At 43.6% G+C, this 18,899-nt stretch overlaps 2 protein-coding genes across 4 annotated transcripts in view; both read left to right on the plus strand.

The window, feature by feature from the left end:
- The first annotated feature begins 8,731 nt into the window (after positions 1–8,731).
- On the plus strand, positions 8,732–10,745 carry LOC125956620 (uncharacterized). 2 transcript variants are annotated; one of them, XM_049688684.1, is made up of 3 exons: positions 8,732–8,874; positions 8,956–9,131; positions 9,201–10,745. In XM_049688684.1, the coding sequence occupies exons 2-3, from the start codon at positions 9,084–9,086 to the stop codon at positions 10,539–10,541; spliced, it is 1,389 nt and encodes a 462-aa protein (XP_049544641.1). In that variant the 5' UTR covers positions 8,732–8,874; positions 8,956–9,083; the 3' UTR covers positions 10,542–10,745. The 2 variants fall into 2 exon arrangements, with proteins under 2 accessions (XP_049544641.1, XP_049544640.1); XM_049688683.1 differs by having other exon boundaries at positions 8,763–9,131.
- A 6,515-nt stretch (positions 10,746–17,260) lies between these two features.
- The window catches only part of LOC125956585 (Ig-like and fibronectin type-III domain-containing protein 1), a 104,106-nt gene continuing 102,467 nt past the window's right edge, over positions 17,261–18,899 (plus strand). Inside the window, exons 1-2 of one of the 2 annotated variants that reach the window (XM_049688620.1) lie at positions 17,261–17,499; positions 18,743–18,836. The gene's annotated coding sequence lies outside the window, so the exon portion shown is untranslated. The remainder of the gene's footprint in view (positions 17,500–18,742; positions 18,837–18,899) is intronic. The other variant, XM_049688621.1, reaches the window with a different exon arrangement.

The raw sequence follows: 18,899 nt of genomic DNA on the forward strand, positions 1-18,899 counted from the left end.
GGCTTAACACTCATGTACTAACTGATTTAATAAAAAAAAAGCTCTCCACAATACAAAATCTATTAACATCGTGTCCCATTCTAGGAATTTCAAGTTTCAAGTTAACCAAATACACAAAAAAGCTCTTCGAATTCGCTGCAATTTATGTTGCATTAGTCTTTTTAATTCAGTAAGTTTCAGAAACATTGGTTTGTCACTCCGATTGCGATCTAGCGATTTGGACGATGTTTAACAATCCCTCCTCAATCATATTGTCCTTTTTGCGCCTCCACCTTCAGCTCTCACCTCTCACCAACGAGTGAATCTTTTGCATAAATTGTTAACCGTTAGAGTGGTTGCTCTCGAGCATCGAGGAGGTGCAATTGTAATTTTCCAAATCAACCACCAAAGCATGGTAGGCAAGGCAGGTACGGGGCATTTTGGTTTTCTATTTCTCTTCGATTCCTATTCGCCTCCTAGTGCCACAACATGCCGCCTTCCTGGCTGCGTTGTGCGTGTTCCAAATAGTTAACCATTCCTGTCACGATCCCTATCCCAATCGTTATCGAAAAGCTAGACAAAAGCAATCCAATCCCAGGGCCCAGGGCCCAGGGCCCAGGAAGAATCAGGAATCGGGCTGTTGACTGTTGCGTAGTGCTCCGTAGCCCTGCTCTAGCTACTCTTACCGGCCTTTGCCCGTGGAGTATCTGTTAAAAATAAAATGCAAACAGCAAACAAGGCAAATTGTAACACAACCGCTACACATCGAACACAGAAGTCGAAGGTCCGCCAGTCCCAGCGCCCGGCCCCGAAAGCCCAGCGGGAAACGCAACAATCAGGGATCATCCCTTTCAGGTTCGTTCAATTCGGCAGCACAAAGGCAAGCGCACCGAACCCAACGAAAGGGTAAAAGTTTTGTGAAATTAATTTCCACCCTTAACCCAATCCTGGTTGTTTTAAATGAAGCAAACCGAGTTTTTTATGGGGTTTTACTTGGTCAGTTCTCTTCGATCGTATGCCGTGGAGTGCAGCCAATCAACGATGGAGAAGGTATTATGCTTTTGATGAATACGCGATGCCGAAACCGTGGCCGGGCATGCGTTTAATTGAAAACTTCGAGTTGGCGAGTTCTCCGCCGGAGGATTAGTGGTCTTTTGTCGTGGGAAACGTGGCCAAAACGGGTATGGAAATGCATAAATGTAATCGATGTTGTAGAAGATGCTTTAACTAACAAGCACGCCGCGAGTTGCAGTATGATGCCCTAGAGTTAAAGCCTTAAAGATATTTTATTGCAGCTACGGACATGTAACAAGAATGTAGTATATGGGCTAAGTGAACATTAGGCGCTTGTATGTTTCGTTACTGTAATTCTGAGTATTGCATTTTGTACTCTAAATTATCTTTGTCTTATCATAGTTGTATTGTGCAAAGATAAGAGTGCAGATGAAAATTCGCATCTCTCCGTTTTTTTTAAATATGAAAATTAACTTTGGACTCACTCATTCGCATTAATACCAGGTAATGCTTAAAATTTCCGATTTTTTGCATGGAAAAGGAAACTAAAGCAACGTTTAACGTAATCGCGATCCTTCTATTGAATTTAGTTAGAAGCACCATTTAATAACGGGTGGCTAAATAATTGACTCCAAAATTACTGCCAGAGTTCGAAAGGACACCTCGCATCGTTGTTGATTCGCATTAAAGTTCTGTTAGCATCCGCTTCAAAATGCCCAAAAATTGGTTTGTTGTCTGAATTTTCCAGCAACATTGAATCAACCGACTGTCTTACGTTGAATGTGAAAATGGTCTCCTTTCCGATTTTGTAGAAGGACCTCCTGCGCCACCGACACCGATGCCACCAATCCGTGTTGTCACTTCTTTCGGTCGCCACTGTGTGCTATTTAATGAGCTCGACTCTCTAGGACTTAAGCTTGTTAAGGGATACACCTCTTCCCTTACCATCCCCACCAATGGCTCCATGGCTGACGCTGACCAACTCCTTTCCTGCCGGTAATTTATCGCTTCAGCAGATGTTGGCTGTTTGCTGTATGGTCCTGTGCTCCGTGGGTACGGGGAGGGCAAACCTCAACATTATCTCAAAAATATGCTTTTTACCATCCTCCGTCCTCCGCCGCGCCTCGAACAATGGTCCGGAGTGGTGGAGGTCGGCCGTGTGGTTTTGCTACCGATAAGAAGCTGGCAACCGTGGCGCTGAGGGGAGGAAGGAAAATAAATGGACTTTTCATGCTGCTCCTTCGGGGGATGTGGGCTGCGGTTGTGATTTTCACTTCAAACGCAGCAACGCAGGAAGTGCGTTCGAATATTTTGTGCTCGAAACCGCTGGCCACACGGCGGAGGGGCCTCGTGCCTCGTGTCTGGCCGGACTCCGGATTAATTCATTAATCTGCTCATATTTTCTGCTTCCGTCTCGTCTTTGCCCAGGCAGAGTCCGCGACGTAGCATTCTAGCGGACAGAAGATTATAATGGAAACGATTGTTGCAGAGATGGACAGTGCCCATTCCTGTGGAGCCACTTCAGTAACGTTTCAGCAGCGGAGTGCGGGAATTAAAATCCGTCACAATCACACGGCATCCTCTTTTCCACGGCACCAACACCGGAGCTAATTTGATGTGCTATAAGCATTGCTTTAAGTCGCTTAATTCGGTTTTACTAAAGCCTCATTCCCGCTTCTGATGACGGCATCATAACGCCTGTGTGTGTGAGGCAGATCCCGGGGAAGGATACATTCCTTACCAGCTGCTGAATGGTTGTGCTCTTGGCGTGGAGGATTTTAGACTCCAACTGCTCGTCAGATCGGTGACAGATGGAGCCGGAATAAAGCCGGCTTTGGGCTCCCGGACACTGTTGCCGCTATCCGGTAATCATATCTGGGCGTTTAAATTGTTATTCTTCCGGTGAGTTCTTCCGGATGTTGCATAATTGGAAATTAAGTCAAGCTAAAGCTGAGTCGCGAGAATATTGCAGCTCGGGACACTTGGATTGCTTATATAAACCATTTATTTTGCTGAGTTGCCGTATGGTTTTGTTAATGGTTATGATAAAGTTCACATTGAAGAGAGCTTAATTCCAGTTTAAATTCAAAAGTATGAGTATCCGCTGGACCTTGCAATCCGTGCCACGAGCTCAAAGGAGCTCATCATAAACCGAATTGATGATGCACTCTACCAGTGGCTAGAGATGGTCCGTCTCTGTACTCAACACATTCAAGGGAAACCAAACTACTACCGGCTTATGTTCGCTCCCCATTAGTGCAGCCCTCTTCTCCCTGACCACTCCATTTACGTATTCCCTCTCCTCATTGCCACCTCCATCGAATGCTCTGACGAATCTGTTGTAGTTTATCATGCACCAGAAGCGGCACCGACCGACAAATAGACATCTCGTGTCGGTTCGGCTTCCGACAATGGGCAATGGGGACAAAAAGGACGAACCGTGCAACAACGGATCTCGGCTGCGGCAGCTCGTGATAAAACTATTTCAGTACGGCACGGGGCGTAATAAGGAAGGACGATAAAAAGCGGCAATTAAGGCAACGATGATCCTTCTCATTGTTGTGAATAATTAAGACTGCCACCCACCACCGGAGGTCCACTTCCAGCCACGAGCAGATCAGGCAGGCGGAGACGTGACGCTTAGTGGGGGGTCCTGTCGAACAACAAATGGCTTTCGCTGCCAAAGGTTGAGTTATTGGTTAATTTATTTACGAGGAAACAAACGAATGTGCGTCAACGCACGGTCACGGTCGGTGGCGTTGCGTTGTAGACCATCAACCGTGGAAATGGCAATAAGTTTGCGAGATTCCTACCCCGGAGTCCTTCAGTTAATGAGATACGGGATAAGGATTCGGGAACTTAACCACCCTAAAGCGATTGTTCACGAACTATATCTGTCACGGAGAGTAAGTCATTATGCGAATGTCGCGGCTTAAGAGCACTTATCTGGTTCTTTCAGGTAAACCAGCACTTAAGCAGAAGCTAAAATACATCCTTCAGTGAGGAGCCGTTTTAAGCGCTAGATAAAGAAAGTGTTTTAAAGTGCATTAGCTGCAATTGGATTGAAAGTGTTTACTCTTCTGGCAGTTGTTGCACGCTGTCTTGCTGCACGGCTATCTTCTGTTGTGTCTTTGTGATCGACCATAAAGTAAATTCCTTTCTTTCTATCTCGTAGTATCAGTACAGTCAAATGCACTTTTTGTTCCGTAATAGTCCCAGAGACCAGAACAATAGTAGCAGCAAGGGCTGCTACAAAGAATCCCCTGCGGTTATCATTTTACCTCCACAGAACTGGACCAGTTTACACATCAAAGACTATGGTCTCTAACTCGCAATCGTAACCAAATTTTGATCAATTTTGCTTTTGTGCACTGTCGGTAACGTTCGAATTCGAAGAATCAATCCTTTTCATTGAAGTGCTCCAACTCGGATCGATTATTTCAGCTTCAGGAAGCCGGCAACTAGTAAGGGGTGGTTTTTGATCTGATTGAATGTCTCATTTCAAAGAACATTCGAGCTTCACTATCATTAGAGAGCTTATTTCAACGACCGGAGGCAAAAAGTGATAGTAAAAAGAAGGTTGGTTTAAACCGTATTTTCATCGTAGTATGGAACAGTCTAGTTGGAGCATCTAGATATTGTTTCTATTTTTTTTAAATATAACAAAAAATGATTAAAATTTGATGTTGTTGGAGACCATTTTTATCTTAGTTTAATAGAATTGAGACACAGTTAATTGTTTCATATCGTTTTACGGTAAAACCTGTGCTTTTTATCTTATCCTGTATAGTGACATCGTTGATCATAAAAACAAATTTTCTTTTATTTACTTGTGCATTTATTTCATGGTTTATACGCCGACTACCCATTCCTTCTGAGCGTGTGGCACTCATGTTCTAAGATGATGCATGTGACATCATAATTCCAATGTTGTTTAGGTCGTTCTACATGAAGCATAGACTTGTGTAAATCTTAAAATCGTGTAAAAATCTGTAAAAACGTTTATAGGGCCCAGGAAACTGTAAAACAAAAGTAAACGCAGTTTGTGTTTTTTGTCGTTTTCATCGATAAAGTGTTCATATTGTGAGTGTTTTTAATCCTTTTCATCCGTAACGGCATTCTAGTTTTGCGCACAACCCAAAAAACGAAAGAACGGATTTCAATGCAAATCATTTCTCAAGAAGCAAACGCCAACAATTTGATATTACTCTTTTCGATCGTACGAAGTTCTACGCCTCATGTGGTACGGCCTTTTCAGATGAATGCGTGAGTTGCGTGAGTGTTCAATGTGAAAAAAAACTCAGCATAACCATGACTCATGGAAGGAAGAGTAGCAAACCCGTTTGAAACGATTGCGTATCATAACCCACAGGCTACGGGTTGGGTCGTGAGATAGGTTTTGTTGTGAGCAGACTAGCTGAGGCGAATTCCCGGTCATCTGAGTTCGGTCGTGGTCTCTCTCGACTCCCGACAACGGCGGCGTGTATTCGTACCGGCCGGTACCGCATTTGCTTATCTTTTTTAAGTGTCGTGTGTTTGTTCTTATTGTGTTACATTTTGTGATAAATTTGTGGAGATCAAGAAGCCAGAGTTTCACATCTTGGTAGTTTATTGTGTTGAACTCGCATAGATCGCGATCTCATGAGCTCCAGTGATCACTGGTTATGATTCTGTGATAATCAACAGCTCAGTTCTATTTAGAGATCACCCACAATCGCATTGCAGCTGTTTCGTTACTTTAATTATCAGAATCCAACTATTGTGCTGTGCATTATCGAGTCAGCTATTGTGCCGTGCATACAGTTTTGTTAAAACTGTGCAATAATCTCACTCTAGAGCTGGTTCGACCACCGTCTTGTAGCTGTTTGTTGACAATATTTACGCCGCGGGATTGTACAATTTTTGACAGCCGAAAATCGTCTCACTCTCTCTCCGAAAATCGTGCCACTCGTCTCGCTGTGACACTCACTAAGGTGGAGTGCCTTCCATTGAAAACCCTGCACAAAAATGAATGAGATGACTTCGTGGGAAAGTGAAACTCCAATCGGTACGCTCCTAGAGGAGGTAAGAATGGAACACGTGTTAAACGTTCAAACGGAATGTTCTCATTGGTGGTTGGCAATTCAATTGCAGGTGCTGTGCCTGGTTTTCGACCATTTGGATCTGTGGAGCGTGAAAAATGCATCCCTTACTTGCCGGAGATGGCACGATATCATCTTCTTGAGCGGCTATATTAATAGATTTAAATTTCAAGTAGATTTCCCCTGGGCATGTAGTGCAAAAGCAAACGAAGAGAACTTTCAAATGATGTTAGAGGAGCTGAAAGATACTGTAAATCATACTCAACGGCGCTATAGGAATATGCACTTACTCGTTAGGGCATATACGGCTGAAGACTTTCCGTTAGTTTGGGAATGTCTTCATCCGAGAGTGACGGAAAGTATCTATTCGCTAAACGTGGAACTGCTTGAGGCCGGAGAAAGCACCTTTGATGCCGTAAGCGATAGCATAACGCTGATGTCAAAGCTACGATCGCTATCGTTAACCAGTTGGAGTCCAAGTTTTTATTTTAAAATTCTTCGCAATTCTTCGGTGCAACATTTGCAGATTGAATACGCAAAAGGTGTACAAATTGATATGCCCGAATTAAAATCCATTGAAGGACCACTAGAGATACTGGAACAAGCGTGCTACAACCCTCAGGAGGTGGTGCTTAGCAAATTGAAACATTTTTCATTATCGGATTATTCCGAAAGCTATCTATCCCCCCTTCATCGATTGGCGGCTCTAGAAACACTGCAAATCATTACTGTACCCTACGATAATCTATGCAAAGCAATTTGTGATACGTGCAAGTCGCTCCAGGAGCTGTACTTTCGTCGCGGCGAGTTATATAGTGATCCTGCCTTGTTCAAACATCTTTCCAAGCTCGTCAATCTGCGGATATTAAAATTTAACGCAATCAAAAATGAGGAAAATGGCTCATTTTACAGTGACATCGATTTATTGAAGCTAACCCATTTAGAAGAACTGGATCTAGGATGGAATGGGTTTTGGGAACCTACATGCTTAATTCGCCTTCCGGAATCGATCAGAATTCTTAGTGTGCCTATTACTGTCGAGACAGAAGAGAACCTTATACAGTTCATTACCGGCTCTTTGCCCCAGTTACGGAAGCTGCATTTGTGTTACCCACAGGATATACGCACTGCGATAAACAAGTGCACACTGAAGTCTCTTCCACAACTTAAGCAGCTAGAGGAACTGTCATTGATAAATGTAGATTTCAGTAGTTCAAGTTTCCTTGAGATGGGTACTCCGATGTATCAACTGCGGGAGCTTCGGTTGATACAATGTATAACGGATGGGTATAGCATTGGACTCCGGGAAATGTTTCCCAATTTGAAGCAGCTTGAAATTGAATGAAACGTATCGTATCATATTCATAAGATCAATTAAGAAGATGTTAAATGCGACTGGCCTTCCGTTACAACTCATAAATATGTTTCCCTATCCGTTTTATTTGATGGAAAATAGTTACTAACTTTAATTACGCCTTCAAAAAAAAAATTAATAACTCGTATCTATACTATTTAACTGAGTGATAGTTATGAAATCGACCGTTTAAAAATTTGAAACATTGAATAAAAAAAAAAACTTTGAAAAAAAAAAGGCAGTAACTTACAGCTAACTTCAATTAAAAGTCACCATAAGAAAAGGAACGTGATTAAGTTTTAACCAATAGTAAAGGAACGTAAACATAATTTCAAGAGATAATAAACGACAATTCGAATGTAAGGAGGATAGCGTGGAAACGGTACGAATGAAACATGTGTTTCCGATGTGACGACTGCCATTGTAATAAAAACTTATATCACATAAAATCTACTATCGTCTCTGATTTTACATCCTTTACTAGTGGCCACAGTTACTATATGTTCTACACATTGTAAACATTAAAATTAAATTATACACAATAAAAGTAATATCTTACAAGGAACTATTGTGTTGTTTCACAAAAGTGTAATGAAATGCAGAGATGCGCCGTGAACTTCGTTATATGTAGTTCTGTTTTATTCAATTACTCAAATGAAGCAGCAGCTAAAAAAAACAGTCTGCTGTTCACGGCTGCTTGCCTAACACAGTTTTCTTTATCATTTTCTAATAATATGCCCTCCTGCGCGCACGCACACGTACGCGCAGGAGAGCCTCCCGTTACCGATATCGGGACTATCGGTAACAAAAAGTAATGGCTCTTTAAATTCAATCTTCACGCATTTTCCGTTCACAGATCCAGTTACAATCAGTTTTTCTAATTTAAATGTTTCATTTTTGTTGAAAGTTTTACCATAAAAGGGCAAATTTTACTAAAATTTTTTTTCAGTGTCTTTGTTCTGTAATGTTTTTCTAAGACAAAAAAGACAGTCCGTTTCTACAAGATCAGTGCTCTGTGATGAATGCATCATTGCCATCTATTTACATGGAAAACCGCAATAATTTATGAAACAACCCAATACAGTAAAGAGTGTGTATTAGCGAAGGATCACCAAGTGCAGCCTCATGATGACTAATACCAGTGGGAATTGCTATGACTATGGCCACAAGTACATGGTACGTTGATTACTGATTAAGTTTACACACACTTCTGTAGAGCTCCGATTTCAATACTGCACACAAGATCGTGCGTTCTTTGGTTACCCATGCTTTATTTTGTTTAAATTTCATCTTCTCGACAGTGTGCGTGTGAGAATGTTGTGAAACACACCATTATCGGCATGCAATGCAAGGCAATCGGCACTAAGAAAAACATTGCAAGAGTTGGGTACAATTCCTTATCACATGTCGGGTAACGTATACGCTCGCTAAGCTGCTGTACAACTTGTAAGTAAATCTAGCGCTATCGAGGGACACACCCCGAAAAGCAGAAGTGATCGCTGGTTACGATTCCGTGTTCAACAACAGCACAGTTCTATCCGTACACTGACCACGATCGCAACGCTACACCGTCTCAGTGTGGAATCAACTGAAATCGACCATTGTACTGTGAGTTAGGTTTGGCGCTATCTGCAAACGGAGTAAAAATAAGTGAAATGGGCACGTTAGTAACTAAACCTACAATCGATGTGCTTCCAGAAAAGGTAAGCAAGGGAATGTTGATAACTGATCGAGTAGAATCTGTTGATCATTGCTTGATCATTCTGTTGCAGGTGCTTTGCATGATTTTCGACCGGCTGGATCGTGATAACGTAAAAAACGCATCCCTTACTTGCCGACGATGGCACGACATCATCTTCTGTAGTGACTACATTAATAGATTTCAACTCTGTATTAGTTTCGATTGGCCATGGAATGACGCAGCTCGTTCGCGGGAGGTGATGCAAAAATTGAATGATAGTGTGAAACATACTAAACGATGCTATAAGAAAATGTGTCTGGTCGCAACGGAAACCACAACACCGGTTGAAGACATGCAGACAATTTGGAGAATAATTCATCCAAAAGTCACAAACAATCTAATTTCGCTGGCACTAGAATTCACGTGGTTTTGCTCGATACCGGCGATGAGAGTACTTTCGGATTGGGTAAAGCTGATGCCTAAGCTTCAATCGCTAAGCGTTGCGAATGACCATGAAGGTGTAGACAATTACATGTACACGATAAGCAGCACTACTGTAAAGCATATGCAGAGTGCTGGTCCATATATTTTCGCATTTGATATGCCGAAATTAGAATCATTTTCAGGACAAATGTGCATCCTTGGTCAACTAGATGAGTCTGCTAAACTGAAACGCGTTGAGTTATGTGGTGGTCCCAACGAATCGAAAGATATATCGGTTGTCCATCCATTGGCACATGTAGAGACACTGGCACTGTTCTTTTCCGTAGAAGATTGGCTCCTTGCTGCAATATGTGATACCTGCACTGCGCTTAAGCATCTATATGTTGGTTATCACAGTGGACTGAATATCCGTTCAACCACCTTAAAACGACTTTCAAAGCTCGTAAATCTTCGTGAACTTGTAATTCGTTCAATCAGTATGCAGGATAAGCTGCCTTCTGACTTTGACCTTGGCCTATCGAATCTAACAAAACTAGAATTACTAGATCTGGGATCGGATGCGCTGGAGGCGCCGACCTTAACGAGCCTCCCTAAATCGATCAGATCTCTTACCGTGCGTATCAACGCTAGGAATGAAACAAAAGTTATAGAGTCCATTACCAACACTTTGCCGCAGTTGCAGAAGCTGCGTTTGATGTATCCAGAGCAACCACGCGTTCAAGTAGCAAAGCGCAGCATGCAGTCTCTTCAACATCTTAAGCGACTAGAGGTGCTGGTGTTTCAGAACGCGAAATTCGGTGAATCGCTTCACCTTGAGATAGAAGCACCGCTGCAAAACATGCGTGAGCTGCTGTTCGTAAATTGCGAACTGGATCGCAACCGTCTTCGAGGATTTCGGCCAATTTTTCCTAATCTCGAGGAGCTTCAGTTTTCATCGTACCTTCAAATAGATTACTTCACTAACCATTTCGAAAGTAATGGTTGGTAACGAAGAGCAATATTAAATTGTACTAAAGCAGGAACGGCTATTCCGGCGACTTTGCTTCATGCGGACAACGAAGAAAAGGATGCACGCAACTGACGATTAGTTAAGAAGAAGAATCATCTAAACTTTGTGAGCTCTTGATGTTACTCCATAGGTGTATAAGAAAAGTGAAATAAATACGCACATTCTTACCCTTGTCATAAAATACTTAACTCGTCAGTTTTCTCGTCGATGATGTCTGTTATCTAAATGATCTATGATTTGCATAGGCATCAAATGTTTGAGAGGAATGATCACAAGCTAACCGTTGGTGATTGGCTAACTTTCAATGCATGACCGCGGACTGATCAGTTTAAACCTCGAAGATACCATTCGACCGCCAGAGGTACAGTTGATCCTTCGGGGTTTCCTTCGATCTTTCATGAGCTTTCCTGGCGCTCAAGCCGATGCTTTTGCGTGGCGACTATAAATTATTCTAATAAATCGGTCTAATAAACACATCTTCAACGTCAAACTGACGTGTACGTCTCCGATTTTCGCGCCAGAAACATGATGCTTTCCATGCTGGGATGAGAATTAAATTTGCAACCGGGGACTACCAAAGACTTTCTGCTCTGCTCCTCCACGCCTCCACACACACACGATTGATGTAAGAGAATTCCCCATTTTTCGTCGGTTAGTGCTGGTGCTTCAAATCTATGCCAAGCATCGAGGACGGTAGGTCCTTCGGAGGTTTTTACTTTCAGTCCCTTTTTCCGAAGCTTCCGGTGTCTTGCGTGGGTGGGAAGACGAAAAATGCCTTCAACGTAGAGGTACGGGGGCACCAGAGCACGGCGCAAGTTGTTAGGCATCATCGCCCAATATATATGGCACAATTATGGAAATGAGGCCGCTGCTTTGCCTCACGATGCCTTACACGAGACCTCGAGCATGCTACCGAACGCAGTGTCGAGTAATGTTGCAATTAAAAGTTTGTATGTAAGGGTGTAAATTTCCTCTCTAGACGGTCGGCATGCCGGTTGCGTTGTCTTTCCTCGCGCCTCACGTTGCACGTCCTCGGGAAACATGTTAGATCGTTTGCGCAAGAGTTGTTAAATCATGTTTCACAAGGATACGCTCAACGATGGGTAACAAGGATAGACAGGGGCAGCGAGGTCGGGACGGAACATCTTGTCATTTGCAAGGAACGTTAAATCCTGAAGCCACGATTTGTTGGCGCACTTCTGGGGATTGCAGTTCCTCCACGGCTTTTATCTGCGGGGGTCGGTAAGAAGTTTAAAGTGAAATGAATTCGTGCTAGTGAGCATGTTATTAATAAGATGGGATCCCTTAATGACGGTTTAGTTTAAGGAGCAGCTTTACTATTGACGAAAGGCAAAGGTAGAGAGTATTCAGCAGGGAACATATTCGAACATATTCTTTGTTTCTAACTATTAATCGCATCAAACAAAGAGTATATAAAATGTTATAAAATATCGGTTTTCAGTTTTCGTTTTGTTTTTTTCACGACCTTCCAGGATCAACAAAGACAATCATTTTATAAACGGTTGTCAATGGCATGCATCAAGAGAAATGGATGAAAGATATTTTTGTTATAATACTAAACACAAAAAATAGATAAAATTCTGGTGCCTTCGAGAAAAATATAAAAGTAGTTCGAGAACGATATAAAATTAGGCAGAGCAACGTTGCTTTATAGTGCATAAATCACTTGAAGGAATTAAGAAGAGTGATTTTGGAAAAGTTTTGCTGAATTCGGTGAAATATGAAACTATCGCTGGATGACATTCTCATCTATTTACAGGAAGATGAAACTGAAATGTTTATTATTTCATAAACTTTTGCATTAAGGATTCAATGTATCGTGTTCGTGATCGTGAAGCAGATTTAAAAAAGAGCAGATTTCCTCGCTGCGATTCTGAGATATTTTTTAACTTAAAATTAGTCATTTGAAATCAAAAGAATGCGATATCACCTAAAAAGCAATGACGCCAATCCTCCATGAACTGAAGAGTTTAGTGTCAGAATATTTGAACAGATAACAGCATATTGAACAGTTACCTCGTAATTGAATCTCTCCTCGCTCATCATAAAAACGGAAACACGGAAAAGCTCAAGCAAACCAAATGACATAGTTGAACTCATCCCCACCCGCAGTACTCTCCTTGCAAGTGCACACATTTTCGGTGACAATTTCACACCTCCGCTCGTGGAGGATTCCAGGTCTCGCCCAAAGGAATGCTTTTAATTATTCCTCCATCACGGGACGCACTGCCGGCAAAAGTTTGCCAAGACAAAACGGGCAGACTCTTTCCCCACGCGGACGAAGGAGCAGAATGTGACACGACACATTCCAGGAACTCCGTCCTATCACGGATGCAATCGCGTTGGCGTGCCCTCTGCAAACGATGACAAACGTGTCCTACCTGACACACACAAACACTCACATGTGCCTTAGCAACCATGACAGCAGGCGCGATCCAAGTGGTCGGTAGAAGAAGATGTTAACCGTCGACCGGTGCCGTTGTCGGCGACATGCACCGTCGGCAGGGCCCGCTGTCGTCGACTGACTGGCACGTGCTGGTGAGTTTCTGGAGACCGACAGAAATCCCAACTTTGCCTTTCCGGAACACGAAGTGAATCTTTGCAGTTCTGGCGCCAGCGATTCAGGACAACTAATGGCCTCACCCGCTGCTGGTTGGGTTCCTCTCTTCTGTGACGTGTAACCGAGCGGGTATTTTGGGTTAGAGGCCCCACGAGCACGAGGGTGAACTCGTCAGAAGAAGCTGCCACCCGTTCCCGATGGTGGGACGATGGGAACCATTTTTCATTCTTATCATCGTTACTCTCGGTACCTCGATGGAGGGGAGACCGCCATAATCCCCATCATCACTCCCCACTAGGGCCTCTTTGCACCTCTCCCTGACGAAGGTGACACTGCCAATGTGTCGGAAATGGTCACTGGCCGGGGTCGCTGTAACGACTGTGTGGTGGTGGGATATCGTCAGCACCTTACCTACTTCCTCCAAACCTTCTCAAGCGGTAGGCACTATGGGCAGGAATCGCCTTAGATATTCTTTTTTTTTGCCGCAGAAGCGCTTCTACAGATTGGTAATTCAAAACCCCGAGTCGAAATATTCACTTGAGTCAGCATTTAGCCGCACCGGGGCCTTTTAATAATGGAATGAAGCGGTAGAAGTGCTGATTAGAAAGCATCGCTTTACGCTCACGCTGGCACACACACAGTGGTCGGCTTATCGTGCCTACGAACCACAAGCTGCACAGCTTGCACAGCATAAAGGCGAGAGCATTCCGGGGGCTCGGTGGCTTGCCCGCTGTGCAATCAGGCGTGGTGCAGGAGCAGCAGCAGCACCGTGGGCTTTCACGTGGGCTGACATCGCACACCGAACACTCACACACACACCGAGCATCTGATCGCATCGCGGCTCTCTCGCGCCTTCATCAGCATAAGACGCACAAAGAGCCGGGTAAGTTATGGAGTGGTAAAGGAAGGTGGTACGGAAGGGGGGAATTATTACACATTCTCCATCATTCTGTCCTCGGTCCTCGGTCCGTACACATCAGCTTCTCCGGCACGGTTTTGCTGAGGCGAAGGATGTGTGTTATCGTTTGTTCACCTTGTAGTTTGTTCAGGATTTGTTCCCCGCACACACACACACACACAGGAGGGGATGAAGACGTCGTCGTGGTCGTCGTTGGTGGTGCTGCTGTTCACGAGGATGATGATGATGATGATGATGGGGACGATGGCACCAGCTGGCATCGCAACGGGGAGCCTTTGCATGCAACACACCAAGGGGAAAGACACAAAAAAGTGAATGTCCCGTGTATGTATCCCCGGACCAGGAAGTCAGCATATGTAATGCTGTGATAATGATGTTGAGGAGCGAAGGCGTTGCGGTTTTGCGATAAGCAGCAGGTAATGAGTGGGAGAGCATGTGTGTGTGTGTGTGTGTTTGGTCGTAAGGTGTTTGAGCTGAGGGTGTGTGAATGGTCGGTTTCCGGTGGTACGTGTTGCCAGGATTTCCCAGCCCATTGGTCCATTGGATGATTCTATTTCATCGTGATGATTGTGGATGATGCGCGTGTGGGTGAACAATGATTTACGGCGTTATCAGCACTCACTACTCCCCGACAGTATGACTCGAGTCTTATCGATAATGGTGCCTCGTATTCACGGGCCTAATCAAGGATTCTAATCAAGGGTGGAATGGATCCTTATGGCGCATTGTGCGGTCTGGTACCGGACGATGACCAGTGGTGGTCGGTTATGTCACTTCGATTGATTACTTTTTATGCAAAGTCGCTACTAAGGCTTATAAGTGCAAAAAGCCTTAACTTCAAATTATTCTGAAGTAAGTGCACTTCGGCGTATGTTTCATACGGTGCGGTGAAAGGATGCTGCGAATGATCCAATAAATGGATGGAAAAGTGTGCAGATTCGTTTACAACCGACGTACGGAAATTGAAAATCCAGAACCCAGACGACGCTTTGAAGCGCATTCCGGAACAGGATGAACCGTATTACCGTATCGCTGCTCGTCCGTGATTTCTTTCTCTTTGTTCACCTTTGATTACCAGGGGTGGAAGCAGTGCTGACTGCAGAAGATGCACAAGAGTGGTGACCCTCGTAACAAAGCGAGACATTCGTTACAGTTTTTCGTTTGGTGCAGAGAACGCCAACCTTTCCTTTATTTTTTATCAGAACGGATCTAAGGTGCACCAGCAGCGGTCCCGGCGTTTGAATGATCAATCCCAAGATAGTCGTTGACGACGACGCCGATGCAAGGCGCGCTAGCATCTTACCGGTAAAGTGAAGATTTGCTAGCTGATCCGGTATCGATAAAGGTGTCGTTTCGAGGGAAAGAGAAACAAAAGAATATCGATTGCGCGAATATCGGTTCGCCGGGAAGCGTTTTCCGGTTGCTTCTAGTGCGGATACGATAGGTGGGATCGGTGCAAATCCTTTACCGGAAGTGATTTTTCTCGAACCGGTTTCCCTCGTTTCGAGTTTTGCACCAAACCGAGCGGTGTACGTCGTGTGCGCATAGTGTGTGACGATAGGACGGCATACTTAGGGACCATTCCCTCGTTGACTTTGAACGAAACTGGCACAATGACGGATATTATGACGCTTATAAGGATGCCCTACAAGTTAATGATAATGGTGGCAGTTGGTTGTTAAGAAAGATATTGAGATGCAGAGTTGATAGTTTGTGCGAAAGTTTATGAGCATGATGTTGCAATTAATGCCATCAATGATTATCTTAATACGTGGAGTGCAGGTGTTAATCTTCAGATTTTTCATACGCCTTTTATGAAGCCTACTGAGTAGAATAGTAACTTTATTTAAGAGTTTCTTTCTGGAAATCTTACTGCAACACTTATTAAACTGATTTTTTTTCTTTATTACGAACTATAATCAAATAACGTGTTGTTTCACTTGTTATTACTAGTTGGATCGGTAGAATAATTTGATTTCCTTATAAATTTAAGTTTATAAAAAGTAAAAAGGTGGCAAAAGTGGCTTAGTTGGTTCTAGTTTTTTTCGGAACAGACATAAAAACCATTATTTATTGAAATGAAGTTTTTATTTTTTTTTATTTATTTAAACGAATTAAACTACAGTAGCTCAATAGAATAAGGAGAAGTTTTTCGAATGAACTATAATAAAACAAAATCATGACAATTATAGCACGGAAAACAATTATTAAGTGATTAGCGATTTTTTGTTGGAAATCCGATAGTAGAGCATTTTTTTTAATGTTTAGTAATAATTAGACATATAAATCGTATTTTTGGCGTGAGTTGCTGACAAAAAGGTCATATTGATAGTTGTTTAAATAAAACACAAAATTTTATGCAAACATTACCTAGTATTTGTGTAGAAAAAGTGTTCAAAAATTCCAAACGATCCGTCTGGCAGCGTATCACCATAGTAGCATTTATTATAATAATTTAGAAAGCTTGCTATTGCTTTCAATATAGGCAATGGTTTATACAAAATTGTAATCTTTAATTTCCAAATAAAACGAAATAAATCCAATAAAAAAAGTAAAAAAACACTCACCAAGCGCCTCCATTTCAAGAATTATATCATCGTGTTTGGCAGAACATCCACTACGATAAATGATCAGGTTAGTAAGAATGATCATTTAAAACATTTACTTTTTCTTATTTTCAGAAATCAATACAATCATAAAACAATACAAACAGCTTTCCAGTTAACATTTTTTTCGAAATGATTCCAAAACCACCATTCAACAACATGAATTCAGCATCATACCCGGGGCGCTACGAAAGGTTTGTTTACATTCGCTCATTTCGCCGACGAATGCTCTCGCACACCAAACCGAAACGCTCACCGGCGATGGACTCTCTGCGCTCAGCGCAAAATGGGGGAGCAGCGAGAGCAGCTGAGACGAGCAATCTCTATCTCCCGTTCGATTCGAGCATGCGAGCCGCCCAAGAAACACTTCCGAAGGGTGCCCACCGGTTCGGCCCAGACGACAATCCGATGGTTTGTTTATATTCAACGCACTACACAACAACGTTCTCGATCTGCTCCCCCTCGGAAAAACGAGCGAAACATTGGAGCACGAAGAGAGCGCGAGAGAAAACAACATTGAGCCACCCCACATCACATCACAGCAACCAACCAGTAGGACCATTTAGGACGCGCACGGTGCCCAGTACGGTGCCAGTTTTCGCCGAGACATTCAACCGTTCGCATCGCGGGTGTCGTTGCTGCGAAGCGCCGTTTGTGCTTCGTTTGTCTCCGGAGGCAATAACTGTTTTGTGTCCGCCGGTCGCGGTTTTCCCCAAAAAACTTCCGTTACGGATCGCTTCATTCCGTGTTGGTGTGTGTTTTTTTTCTGTGCCCAGTGGTGGCCAGTGTGTCGAAGAAGCTGAGGTGCAGCAACAGCAGCAGCAGGAAGAGGTTAGTTTCGGTTTCTTCCATGGCGGCTCTTCAAGTGGCCAAACGGTTGTTCGAGAGAGTAAAGACCACCAATGGCGTGTTGTGATCACGAAGAGGGTTGATTTCCACGCTGTTGTCCATCCGAATAGATGAAGTACACACTCACACAATCCACTCACCACCCACCGATGTGTCTGCTTTGCTACTGTTTCTGTGTGCATGTGTGTGTGTGTGTGTGTGTGTGTGTGTCTCAGGAGAAAAACACCGGTTACAACAGGGGACCGCGCTGCTTTGATTCCTCGTCGTGGAAAGTGGAAAACTTTTCGCGGGCATGTCACCAGGCTGAAGTGCGAGGATTAGGCCAGAAGACAACCGACGCGAAAAAAGGAGAGAAAAGAAAAAAAAACACACAACCGGGCATAAAAAAAAGGGCGCCAACCTCCCTGCTCCTCCTTCGCCAAGTGCACACGGTTTTTCCACGCTTTGCACCGTCCAACTTTTCCGTCGTCCCGAAGCTTATTTATTCATAAATTGGTGCCGCTTGAACCGCCAGATGCCGTCGCACTCCCCCCCTCCCGCGAGGGTGCTTGAGGTGCTCCACCGGTGCTTTGCCGCCGGAATGCCGCGAAATGTTTACTTCGATCAGCGAACGGCGAAAATCGCGACCGAAAGAACGAACAGGCCGCCTTGGACTGTGCCTGTTGTGTGTGTGTGTGTGTGTTTGGTTCTGGACCATGGAAACCATAGTTGGTGGTCGGCGAGGTGCGTTATCTCTTGCGTGCGTGTGACCGGTGTGTGTGTGTGTGTGTGTGTATGAGTGTTCCAAGTTCTATTAGAGTTGGGTGGAACGGTGGCAGGTCGTTAATTTTTATTACAGAGGAACGAACTGGGAACGAGTCTCGGGCGAGAGCGAAATTAGCAATCCGGTGGCAGTGATTGTCGATGCGCTGGGAGGGTGGAGTAGGGCGTGCCATATGAGGAAGACACTGATGCTACCGAACGCGTCACTGCTAGTGACGTCTTCCAAGTATAACTTCTCGGAAGTACGAGAGTGTATGAGAGATATTTTCTTGTTCTTAGGAGGAGGTGGCGTTAGCGTTAGTAGTTAGTGACGATATTACTTGTTTGCTGCAGATGTTGGTAGTTCTTTTTTATGTGAAGTGCTGGAAAACATAGACTCCAATACTTTAACAAAACAAGTGAACTAGAATGTTCTTAAAAATGTGAATATAAATGTGATTGTTTCTCTTTCTCCGTTCCGCAGGTGAAATTAAGAAGAAAACAAAAACAAAAGTGAAAGTTAACCGGTGGTGTTACAGAAGTTAGGATTAGCATAGTATCGTTCGAGTGTTTCGAAGGTAAGCGAAATGAATAATATCGAGGCAAATTGTTCCATCACCGTTAAAATGGACGAAATTAAG

This window comes from Anopheles darlingi, chromosome 3, assembly GCF_943734745.1.
Source record: "Anopheles darlingi chromosome 3, idAnoDarlMG_H_01, whole genome shotgun sequence".
Classification (NCBI taxonomy): Eukaryota; Metazoa; Arthropoda; class Insecta; order Diptera; family Culicidae; genus Anopheles; species Anopheles darlingi.